We start from the raw sequence: 12,935 nt of genomic DNA, 5'->3' as shown, positions 1-12,935 counted from the left end.
GCTCGTAATTACAACTTCAGGGAAATATCAAATTTCCGATAAAATTTAAGCAGTTGTATAAACTACTCAGAGACCAGTAGTTTGGTTACATTTTTCAACCAATTATATACCATGCATTATTTCTTTCAGCATCTATAGTTTGAAAAAAAAGTGATATGCTTCATTCTCACGTTCTCAAAACAGTCCACATTCAGTGAATAAAAAAATCACGCGTAATCAAAATTCTTTTTTAATTTGCATTTTATAGGTGTGCATATGTCATATTAATTCATGCATTTGTAAACAGATTACAACAGATAACCGATTGTCATATACCATATTAAAGAGACTGTTCACCTTCAAATAAAAAGTCTGTCATTACAAGGGTGAAGAAGTTTTTTTTCATTTCTGGTGATCTATCCCTTCAGAGTGAACTGTAGCTGAAAATTAGATATTAAGACACAGGCAGCCACACTAGTATTACAGCTACTAGGGATATTTGAGACTAAATATGCCTATTTGGTCTCAGCAGTTTATTTTTTTCCTTCTTAAAAACACTTGTTTGATGGTTTATCTTAAAGAGTACAGGACAAAAAAAAAAAAGAGCTGGATGGAAATACATCTGATATTCTGAAAATTACTATATACTGATAAATCTAGCAGCAAAATGCCAAAAAGAGCGATTAAGTTGTTTTTACATGTCACATGTGATACTGTATAAAACAGTTGGACTGTCATCAGGACATCAGGCTTAGACCACTACCATACTATTACCATTCCCTGACCATTGAATGAACGACACCATGGCAGAAGAAAACTTCATTTTCATTTCAGCATCATTTTAAAGACTGTACCCTTATCCAAGTATTTCATCGCATCTTCAGAGGATTAAAAATACACCTTCATAGTCATGTCGAATCAGAAGTTCCAGTTAGCTAAGCTGAGACACTTCATAGAAGTAAGCTCCCAACATCTTGGTGCCCTGAATATAGTTGGATCTGTCAAGGCAAAAAAAGGAGGTTGCCATTAACATTTTCAAGCATCTGTCAGATAATGAGTTCTGCATAAATAAAGTTGGCCTATGAGAGCAATCAGATGATTACAGAGGTGTCACTTCCTATCATACGCAGTATCATATGCAGACAGACTTCGATAACAAGATTTTTGTCATAGCTATGCGTAAACATCACCTATTGAGTTTCTCGTTCTGTGAGTGAGCTCCATCATCAGAGGAACCGACAGGCAGCAGCATGACATTCTGGCCGGTTGCTTCTTGGAAGGTTAGAGTCACTGGGATACTTCCTCCCTCACGGGTCAGGTCAGGCTCAACGCCAAACACTAACACCAGCGACAGGTACAGAATTATGTTAGACCACAAATAAATAGTGTTTGGAGGGGAAAAAAAGCTTCATTGTTGGTTTGACATAACAGACACAAGGCAAAAACATCACCTTTTTAGAAGTACCAACAAATATCATGCATGGGTTGCTTATGCATTTGAATATCCATCAATATAAAAATGAGTATAAAATGTATATGTATGATATGAACTGTGATTTAGCTGCTGCAACTGGACATCATTGTCCATTCTTTTATGTTTTTTTAAATCACATTTTCCCTTCATTAATTTGACAAATTAATTTTAAAAATTACAAGTTTTCAAAAAATACATGTATTATATCAATTACCAGGGGCTCGTTAAAGCAACATACTTAATTATGAAACAAGTAAAATAAAATAAAACAGATTAAAATGGAATATAGAATATCACACCGTATACATGTGAACTTTAGTCACGTCATGTCAACATAGAGTAGAATAAGATCAGCAATCTTGTTTCTACAGTTATACCGTATATTGTGTCTTACCAGTCTTCATGGCCTTTCTGCCAGCCATGTAGTGAGGGTGGTTAAAGTCAGACACCCAGGCCTTGGCTCCATGTCCCATGTACACATTCAGTTTGTTGGGACTTTTCAATTCTGCAAACTTGCTCTCCAAGTGAGTTATTACCTGTGAGACAAGCAGAACATGTCAGCAAAATCACATCTGTAGCACAACAAGTATGTTTGAAAAGCATGCAGATGACTCAATGTGAGCGGTAGAGCATTAAATAAGATAAAATAGCTTCAAACCTGTTTCTCCACCACTTTGGGATCCATGTCAGGGACAAGGCGGATGGAGAACTTGCCATTGACCTTGCGGGGGATAACAGTTTTGGCCCCAGACTCGGAGAACGCTCCTTCTATGCCGTGCAGAGACAGGGATGGGTATCTCCAACGATGCATTAGGATTTGCTCCTGCACAGACAAACCAATATAAATGTTTTGGTTTATTATACACATCATTTAACATAAAACAAGAATTTACAGAAAGGTCAGGCAGCCTGAATAAATGAGGCATTTTTTAGATCCTTGGCAACTTGCTTTATTTCAGATAATGTTCATTTTATTTCAAGTAAGGCCATTTTTAAAGGTTTTAGTTTTAGTTAATGACAATAACCCTGATTTAAATGAACAGAAACATATATATTACATCAGCGAACTTGAAAATGTGGAAAGAGAGGAGTGATTTACTTTGCAGTCATGCAGTAGTTTGCCTGCTCCAACATCTTTGGCGTATTCTTCCATGTCAAACTCAATCTTTTCATAAAGCTTCTTCTCTTCATCAGTCAATTTAGCCACATGGTCGTATAGCCCTGGTACTAGAATTTTCCCCTTGTTATCCACCAAAGTGCCTAAAAATACAACATACTTAATATACTTTTCAGCATAGCAAAAATAATAAAGTGAAATTGTGAGGTGAGCTGATCAAGAGGAAATTATTGCCAACTGCTCTAAGCTGACAGGTAACGTTAGTATGTCAACAACAGAAGAAAGATATCAATCTAGGAAATCCCTGTCATCCTGAATATTTTTATGACCAACCTACTGATCCTATTTCCACCGAAGGAATATGTATGTATCAGTCTCACCCATCAGAGATATGAGGTCAGTCATGGCCTCATGAACGGATCCTCCAAACACGCCAGAGTGAAGATCTTTATCACAGCATTCCATCTGAAAACGTAAATGTTGTTTCTGAGCCATGAGAAAACTCTCAAATCTTTGCCTTTGCTCTCTTCTTTAAGTACGATTATGAATAGTGATAAACTGAAACGTCAGATGGGCAGATTAATCAGGCAGTAATCAGCCATTATGTTGCCTACTTGGCCTAGTGTCGCTCCAAAAACTGTGAATTAATAATAAACATTTTCTGTTTTCAAATGTATAAATATACACAGATCAGGCATAACATTATGACCACCTTCCTAATATTGTGTCGGTCCCCCTTTTGCTGCCAAAACAGCCCTGACCTGTCGAGGCATGGACTCCATTAGACCCCTGAAGGTGTGTTGTAGTATCTGGCCCCAAGATGTTAGCAGCAGATCCTTTAAGTCTTATAAGTTGCGATGTGGGGCCTCCATGGATCGGACTTGTTTGTTCAGCACATCCCACAGATGCTCGATTAGATTGAGATCTGGGGAATTTGGAGGTCAAGTCAACACCTCAAACTCATTGTTATGCTCTTCAAACCATTCCTGAACCATTTTTTCTTTGTGGCAGGGCACATTATCCTGCTGAAAGAGGCCACAGCCACCATGGAATACTGTTTCCACGAAAGGTAGGTGGTACGTGTCAGTGATAGGGATCCAGCCTTTGCTCCCCATGTGCATCAATGAGCCTTGGCCGCCCATGACCCTGTTGCCGGTTCACCACTGTTCATTTCTTGGACCACTTTTGATAGATACTGACCACTGCAGACCAGGAACACCCCACAAGAGCTGCAGTTTTGGAGATGCTCTGACTCATCTAGCCATCACAATTTGGCCCTTGTCAAACTCACTCAAATCTTTACGCTTGCCCATTTTACCTGCTTCTAACACATCAACTTTGAGGACAAAATGTTCATTTGCTGCCTAATATATCCCACCCACTAATAGGAGATCAGTGTCATTCACTTCACCTGTCAGTGGTCATAATGTTATGCCTGATCGGTGTATATATACATATATATAAAACCTTAACTAAGCACCACTGCTAGAAATCTTTTGATATTAAAGTTACTCATTAACTCCTACCTCAATAAAGAAGTAGCAGATTCCTCTCAGGCCGTAGGTAATGCAGGGCTTGGTCTTCCCCAGCCAGTAGTTATCAGAAATGCAGACATAGTCCACATCCTTAAAAAAAGTATCTTTGCGAGAGAAAACCAGATCGTCTAATCCCTCTGATCCAGACTCCTCCATTCCCTCAAAGCAGAACTTTATATTGATGGGCAGATCCTGTGATAAAGTAAATGTAGGTTTTAGTGGAAAAAAATCCATTAAACAAGAGGTTTCAAATATTTTACATGGTGCTTTCTGCAGTCAATATAAATCTATCTATATAAATTGTAAAAATATCTCTTCAACCAAACATTTTATTATACTAAAACATGAACATTAGGAACAAAAAGGTTAAGTAGGTTTATCCAAACTTTTTACATTATAGAAACAGTGCATAAGTTTACAATTCACCTTACAATTAAATCAGCTTGACACAAGACTTTAAAATGATCAAAGATCACAAAACAACCTTTAAACTGTTCTGCTCTCAATTCACGTCTGTAATTGAGGAACTTTAAAACCAGTGACAGTTCACTCTCTGATAATGAGAGGCTGAGGTAATGGATAAGCAAAATACTGTATGCAATGTGAATTGATTTTTAACACAATGATATGCAGTGTTCTGTTGTTTCTCACAGTTTCAGTCATACTAGGTGCACATGCAACTGCAATTTAAATCACTTTCTGTCTTGTTAAAAAAAAGATATATTGACAAGATTAAGTAATGCAAGCAATGTTAAAATTCTTGCAACTGACATCTTTATCCACTGATACCGTCATACTGCTTGCAATGCATGAGGACTTTGCACAGGTGTTACAGGTTTAATAAGTAAGCAGACAGTATCATTTGAAGGGGAAAAAAATAGTGTTTGCACCTGCCCAATCTTCTGATAGGCCTCAATGATGTTGAACCAAGCCAGTACAGGGCCTTTATCATCGGTAGATCCACGTCCGTACATTTTACCTGCAACACAATTAAATGAAGGATGTGCCACAGTCAAATAAAATGCCGTAAAGTGTAATGATAATAATGCATTTCCATCTACAATCTCAATTCAGCAAGAGTTTTACAATAGATATAAAAGTGCATAAAAAGCCCTCACAGATGTGTGGCCTTGTTATTAATTTATAAAACTATAACTTCATGCCAATTGTGAAAGATTACTACACAAAAACATGATGTTTTGGCTGATCCTGTATGAGAGACTTTCATTTTAGAGCATTTTAAAATTAGAACCTAGTTGTGAAATTTCAGAATTGGTGTCAGAAAAAAATATTTATTAAGGAGAAAATATATGATTGCACTATATAAACATAAAACTAATTAACTGTTTTTAATAATATGCAAAATTTTAATTAAAAAAAAAAATTTGGTTTATTATGAATATTAATTTGTCCCAGTTAAAAAATAAAATAAAATAAAAAACTCTATGGGAATCAGCTGACAAGTCGCAAGGCTAAGCTCAAGCGTCAGATCTATCTCAGCAAAAAGAGACAATAGGATTTGTCTTGAAATCTCTTCGGGCTGGAGGGACACAAATGTAACATGCTGAGTCGGTGAGATTTCTTCCTTTTTTGTGTCAACAGCCACATGCAAGCAGGACAAAAAAAGTTGTTTAAAAAAATGCTAGTGGTGACTAATTTTAGCCAAATTGAATGTGAAATATTACCTGGAGGGAGCAATGCTTGCAGAGTATTGCACAAAAAGCAAATCAATTGAAGAACCTCATTTGGTCTAAACAGGTTTCTTCAATACGCTCAGAGGCTTCATTAATAAATTGAGTTAGCATCAGTATCCTCAATCCCAAGAGACTGCTACTGTACACAGTTAAAAAAAAAAAGAAAAAAAGGATCACGTGTGCATGCACACTCATACCATCTTTCTCCACCAGAGTGAAGGGCGGTGAGTCCCAGCCATCCTCAATGTTGGCTGGCTGCACATCCAAGTGTCCGTAAATGCACACGGTCTTCTTGCCTGGGTCTGAGCCAAGTCTGCCCAGAACTATTGGAGGAAGAGGGATCTGTTCTCCACTTGGCAACTAAATTAAAACCAGTAGAGGGAATTAATGAGTTTAAAATTATGTCTTTTTAAACTTTATTTATTTTCAAAATATTTATTAAATGTTTTATTATACATTTTACATTTATTTTCTAGTCATTTTATATACAGTAGTGGCCATAAGTGATGTCCAGAAGGAAATTGGTTGAATTGGAAATTTTGATTCAACCATCAAAATATGAGGAAAGTATTTTATATTTTTAAATATTTTTAAATATGAGGGAAGAACAAAACACTAAGCTTGGTTAACGAATTTATCTGTCAAAATTATTTGGCAGCAAAAAAACTACAGCTCACAGGAAAAAGCATACAATGACTACAACATAATTAGTTAATTATATTTTGTTAGTTCTCTCTTGTTTTTGCATGCGTTTATAATTTCTTTGTATGATAGCCGGGCCAAAAAATATGTTCACACAATTTGGAATGTTTCATTGCATTTTCACAATAATTATGGTTTTGGAACAACATGAGAGTGAGCAAATAATGACCAAAATTTGTGTTGAACAACTCATTAATGGAAATAAATTTCACTACTTGATCTGAGTTTATGACATTCAAAGTATAATTACACAACTGCAGTCTTGTGGCACATGTGACATGCAGTCAGATGGTCAACCACAAAAATCACAAAGCAGGAAGCAGCTTGTATTGTTGGAGCTAAAAGCTATTATCAGTAACGCCAGACATCTAAAGCCAGACATTAAAATAGAAATTCCTGACTTCATGGCGAAAGATTTATATTAACTGTAAATTTAAGAAAACACACCTTCTGCATGCCGATGTCAGCCATCTCCACAGTTCCCCCAAGTCTCTCAATATCCTTGGCTGCCATCTCCATCATTTTCTTGATTTCTCCTCGTTTCTCTGGCCAGGCAGACACACTCTGTACAGCAACCCATTCTGCCAGGCGCTTTAAAAAACACAAAATTTTCCATTAGAAAATAATTTTCTCATTGTCCAAGTTATAGTAATGTCATGCAAAATTTGGAATAATATATGGAAATATAGGAATAAAAAAAAAAAAAAAAAGATATATTAAAAAAAAAAATCGAAACTAGTTTTAGCTTAATGTAGACACATTTTCCAGTTTTGGCTATATAATATAACACAATGTAGTATAATATAAAAGAAAGTCTCAATACCTCAACATACTGGTCCTGGTGCTCATCGACGTATTTGAAGAGAGTTGGAAGGTAAGACATTGCTGCACAGTGATCCAATCATTCAGTGACAGAAGAACTGACCTAAAGGAAAGGAAGATTGACGTGTAATAAAGATTTACAGAGAGGAAAAGAAACTCCTCCCAACTCTGTAACTGCTGACAAAATCATTCCCACTATCTGAGTAGAAGGGCAGGAAGACTCTGCTCTACAACTTTAAAACAGGACACATAAATGTTGTTTAAAAATGTGTTGAACAAAAACGTATTTTGATGTCAATCTCAACTATTGTTTCAATTTAAATAATAATGATAAGAAGAAATATTTCGCTTAAAACTATTTCCAGTGGTAATTAATACGTCGTTCTCCGAAATTCATAAAATATAGCTTGCAATGGCTAACAAAACAACAACAACAACTGCATAGTTACTGAGTAAAAAATACTTAAACGTCTTAAAGTTAACTGAAATTGAGCTGCTCTGACGTTACCCTAGATCTTTTTGCATCAGTGCTGTGAAGAACGCTATCAGAAGCAACTCATGAGTTCCGACAAGTTTAATGGCTTTCAAAATAAAAGCTTTCCTGTAGAGTTGCCTCAAAAAATGTCTACAAATTTAAGCCACACTTTGTGCATGCATGTCATTACAGTAGATAATAAAATATGAATCAAGTGGCATTTATCACTTTTCAAGAAAAACATTTCACAAAAATAAGTTTGTTATATTTTTTAATTAGCCTATAGATTAATATTACGATTAAAAAAATACCCTAATGAAAATTAACCATTGCTTTAATACAAATAATTTTTTTTTTTTAAAAAACATGGTTATAGTAGTTAAACTAATGTAACCACAAATTAACCATGGTTTTGTTACACTATAACCATAGTTTAACCATGGTATTTGTAGTAAAACTGTGGTTTTCAATCTGCCAAAAAAAAAACAAAAACATGGTTACTACACTTTTACAATAATAATGGTTAATCTTCATAAGAGTAAGACACTTCCTAGTTGTCCATCCTTAGTGCCTGTCCCAGTAGAGTGCTGCAGTGATTACATATTTTTGTAGGCTTACCCAGAAGTTAGCATCACCCTGGTTCCCTCAACAAAAACCCATTCCATTCTGATCTTGGAGACTTGAGAGCATGTGCATTCAACAGGAAGTATGCACACTATATGAACACTTAGGCTAAGCGTATTCCATCATTCATCAAATACAGGAACTCATGTGCCCTGAAATGTTGAGGAAAACTTTCCAGCACATTTTGTGGGTGCGCAGATATATGTATTTTGTGAAATGTTTGTCACTGCTTTATCACTTAATTAGAAGCATCACACTTACTAAAAAAAACTCATCTGTCACATACGGACTACCGAACAGACATTCACAAGATTTTGTGTAAATAAAGGTCTGTAAAACCTTTACTTGCATTTTTACAACACAAGTGTTTCCCATAAGGTAATCAAGTAAAACACGTTCATGCCATTTGCCAAATACCAGAAATATGTCACGTAAGCAGAAAAGTTTTCCAGTGCAAAGTCTGCATATGAGGACAGACCCTTATCAGGAACTATACCTCTGGTTCAGAAGAGCTGAAGAGGCTGAACAGCTGGCTGTCTGGTGCAGTAATTGCAACCTGGTACTGAACACACTCAAAACAGTGGAGATGATAGTTCAATTTGCCACAGGCACTTCAGATGCAGCTACTCAGCAGTCATTGAGGCTGTCCTCTGAACTTCAATAACTGTCTGTTTTGGCTCAGCTACCAAGACAACAAAGGACAGTTCAGACTACTGAGAGGTCTTTTGGTGCTCCCTTCCCCTGCCAACACTCCAAAAACTGTATACATCCAGAGTGAGGAAATCACTCTGTATCCCTCACATCCAAGCCATCTTCTCTTTGAACTTTTGCAGTCTGGCTGGCAATATAGAGCACAGGGCACCAGACAATCTACCTCACGAACAGTTATGCTGCATCTGATTCTGATTACTGAGGGTGTAATGATTTTGCTTTCTCTCTCACAAGGCACCGGTTACATAGAAGTTTTACAGGTGGCACCAAATTAATATTGTGAGCTTTAGTCACGTAACTTAAGGTGAGTGTGAAAGTGTCAGAGGAGATGACCACTTACTCCTTTTACCTCGGGGCACCAGCTAAGGAATTACATCTTGACAGTAAAATAACAATTAAAGATGACTGTTGAATGAATAAAATTATGTAAATTGGAGGGAGTTTGTCATCTGACCAATCTGAAGGATTTGTGAGATATCATTAACTTGTAGAGCCTCTTCTGTATTAATCAACACAAGACACATTAATTTTATTAACAAAACGATAAAAGTAAACCAACACAACTACTAAATATCATGAAGGATAAAAGAACAAAGTGCATAAGATGCATAAAATACAAGTGATTAAGTTGGCAGAGTTACATTATCTTGTGGAAAGAAATGGTAATTTCTTTGAAACAAAAGCCTTATTATGCATAAAACAAATAAATGAAAATTAGAAAAATAAACATACTGTTCAACTTAAATTAGAAAATCATATACTGATAATATACAGCAACAGCAAGGTCTCTTGAAAGGGGTTTGGTTAAGTGATATTTGCGTTCCGCGTGGTCGAGTGAGCGTCCCGATGGCGATGACTTCTTCCACTGGTTGTGCTGGGTATAACAATGCAGAGGGAAAAGGAGCCGGAATCCGTTTTAACAACATTGAACACAAAACTCAGTGGGATACTGATCTCCTGGAGCACAAAAAGAATCCTAAAATTTGGAACCCTGATGTAGGTGCAGAAGGTCCTTAATCTGGAACTCGCATACAAAGGTAGCTTGAAGTGAAGGTTTGCTCGCCAGAACTTAAGCTTATTGCACATTGTTGTCCATATGTCATCTGCTTCTGTGCCAGATACTAAACTTGATCAAAACAATAGGAGGCTGGTCAGGGATAAAGCATCTCCATATGCCAAGGCAATCATGGAGATAAGGCAGTGGCTCAGCGAGACACAACTGCAGAAGCACCAGAGTTGGCTGCCAGGTCAGGAAAGTCAGAGACCAGGGAGGACACAGGAAGCAGGACAACAAGAGTAAAATAAAAACTGGCAAAACTGTAACTAGAGAAAATAAGATAAACTAGAAACATAACTAGAAATGAATTAGAAAAGAAAAACAAAATATATAAAAGAAATAAAAGCAAAATAAATGGTTACTAGGAATAAGTGACTGGAACTGCAAACAAATTATATAAAACAAGACTGCAACCTTGCAGGGAACAAAAGAACGTATTTAGGAACAAAAGCAGGGAACATAAAATAAATAAAAAGCTAGACAGCAACAAAATCTACTACCCGAATTCCGGAAATGTTGGGATGTTTTTAAATTTGAATAAAATGAAAACTAAAAGACTTTCAAATCACATAAATCAATAGAACATAGATAACATAAATGTTTAAACTGAGAAATGTTAAATTTTTATGCACAAAATGAGCTCTTTTCAAATTTGATGCCTGCTACAGGTCTGAAAATAGTTGGGATGGGGGCATGTTTACCATGGTATAGCATCTCCTCTTCTTTTCAAAACAGTGTCACGCATCGAGTTATGAGTTTCTGGAGTTTTGGTGTTGAAATTTGGTCCCATTCTTGCCTGATATAGGATTCCAGCTGCTGAAGAGTTTGTGGTCGTCATTTTTCTCTATAGGTGAAAGATCTGGACTGCAGGCAGGCCAGTTCAGCACCCGGACTCTTCTACGACGAAGCCATGCTGTGGTAATAGCTGCAGTATGTGTTTTTGCATTGTCCTGCTGAAATACACATCATCTTCCCTGAAATAGACATCATCTGGAGGGGAGCATATGCTGCTCTTTTATACCTTTCAGCATTCATAGTGCCTTCCAAAACATGCAAGCTGCCCATAGCGTATGCACTTATGCACCTCCATACCATCAGAGATGCTGGCTTTTAAACTCAATGCTGATAACATGCTAAAAGGTCTCCTTCCTCTTTAGCCCAGAGGACATGGCATCCATGATTTCCAACAAGAATGTCAAATTTAGACTCGTCTGACCATGGAACACTTTTCCACTTTAAATGATCCTTGGTCCACAGGACACGCTGGCGCTTCTGGACCATGTTCACATATGGCTTCCTTTTTGCATGATAGAGCTTTAGTTGGCATCTGCAGATGGCACAGCGTATTGTGTTTACCAACAGTGGTTTCTGGAAGTATTCCTGGGCCCATTTAGTAATGTCATTGACACAATCATGCCGATGAGTGATGCAGTGTTGTCTGAGGGCCAGACGACGATAGGCATCCAATAAAGGTCTTCAGCCTTGTCCCTTACGCACAGAGATTTCTCCATTTTCTCTGAATCTTTTGATGATGTTATGCACTGTAGATGATGAGATTTGCAAAACCTTTGCAATTTGACGTTGAGGAACATTGTTTTTAAAGTATTCCACAATCTTTCTACGCACTCTGTAACAGATTGGAGAGACTCTGCTTCTCTAAGACATATCTAATCATGTTACAGACCTGATATCAATTAACTTAATTAGTTGCTAGATGTGCTTCCAGCTGAATCTTTAAAAAAAAATCTAGTACTGTCAAATACTATTTCAAAAGTACTTACTGATTATCAGGCGAGGATCTGAGTGCCGGGTCATGGCAAACTTGATGGAAAGGATTTCACTGTCACAATTAAACAATGGCTGATAGATATCAGACACTACTAGTTCATCCAAATTTTTCTGGTGTCCTTGATGAACAGATTTTATGTAGGCTATAGTTAATCAAACATAAGGCAAATAAATGAAAGAGGTGATTTGTAGTGATGCTTAGACAATGTTTGTGGAGTCTCTTAAATTTGTAGACACAAACATTTTAATAAAGAATAATATAATTTGATTCGGTCATAAACGACTTTAATTGTTTATTTTTATTAACGAATTGGTCGAGTAAGGCTTGTTCGAGATGCATTGACGCTGCGCAGACCGATCGGCGTATGACATCAAAGTACCGCGAGAGCGCTTGGAGAGCATAACAGGCTTGTTTGAGATGCGCCTAGCCTCGCCTGAAGTTCAGCCGAGAGTAGGCGGCTGCAGTGAGGGGAGGAGTGAAAAAAAGTGCAGGCAAGATGGACAATTCTCCGTTCTCGTGGTGCACAGACACCTGCGAGATCAAAGGCGGATATCGCGGGATTCACACTTGTGCGCTGTGTTGCTGATAAACTGGATGTAATTTACGTTCTGTTGCTTTTATATGAAAATAAACATAATGAACAACACACCCAGAGTACTTGTTATTTATTTCCATTCGAAGGATGTGTGTATCAATCATTTTTATTTTAATTACAGGCATGTTTTTATATATTTTTATAAATAGCCTAACAATCACATAACCCACAGAGAGATCGCACTGTCAGAGATTTTTGGAATATTCACACATAATTTATACGCATAAAATCATGGTATTAGTGTTTCAAAATCAAACATTTTAAAAGAGATCAATACATCACGGTTGTTTAAACCAATAAGCTTTAAGCTGTGTCCTCATCAAGTCGTTTCCCATCGTGCTTTTTGTCAGCGCAGTCGGTG

General features: G+C 36.9%; 1 protein-coding gene across 3 annotated transcripts; it reads right to left on the bottom strand.

Moving 5' to 3' along the window:
* Window positions 1–230: 230 nt before the first annotated feature.
* On the bottom strand, window positions 231–12,870 carry cndp2 (carnosine dipeptidase 2). 3 transcript variants are annotated; one of them, XM_067412093.1, is made up of 12 exons: window positions 12,852–12,870; window positions 7,325–7,426; window positions 6,949–7,092; window positions 5,997–6,159; window positions 4,996–5,084; window positions 4,097–4,297; window positions 2,951–3,035; window positions 2,553–2,713; window positions 2,112–2,276; window positions 1,848–1,989; window positions 1,170–1,317; window positions 231–977 (listed from the first exon to the last, which is right to left on the bottom strand). In XM_067412093.1, exons 2-12 carry the CDS (start codon window positions 7,382–7,384, stop codon window positions 911–913), a joined length of 1,425 nt encoding a protein of 474 aa, XP_067268194.1. In that variant the 5' UTR covers window positions 7,385–7,426; window positions 12,852–12,870; the 3' UTR covers window positions 231–910. The 3 variants fall into 3 exon arrangements, with proteins under 3 accessions (XP_067268194.1, XP_067268192.1, XP_067268193.1); XM_067412091.1 differs by lacking the exon at window positions 12,852–12,870 and adding an exon at window positions 7,832–7,881; XM_067412092.1 differs by lacking the exon at window positions 12,852–12,870 and having other exon boundaries at window positions 7,325–7,733.
* Window positions 12,871–12,935: the final 65 nt, after the last annotated feature.

Source organism: Chanodichthys erythropterus, chromosome 15 (genome assembly GCF_024489055.1).
Source record: "Chanodichthys erythropterus isolate Z2021 chromosome 15, ASM2448905v1, whole genome shotgun sequence".
Classification (NCBI taxonomy): domain Eukaryota; kingdom Metazoa; phylum Chordata; class Actinopteri; order Cypriniformes; family Xenocyprididae; genus Chanodichthys; species Chanodichthys erythropterus.
The sequence above is the reverse complement of the archived record's forward strand: the minus strand, read 5'-3'. Positions and strand labels throughout refer to the sequence as shown.

Coding starts and splice junctions, on each gene's coding strand:
- cndp2 (XM_067412093.1), bottom strand. CDS start 7,384: ATGTCTTACCTTCCAACTCTCTTCAAATACGTCGATGAGCACCAGGAC. Junction 6,160..6,948: donor CTGACATCGGCATGCAGAAG/GTGTGTTTTCTT, acceptor GTTTTAATTTAG/TTGCCAAGTGGAGAACAGAT. Junction 5,085..5,996: donor CACTCTGGTGGAGAAAGATG/GTATGAGTGTGC, acceptor ATTGTGTTGCAG/GTAAAATGTACGGACGTGGA.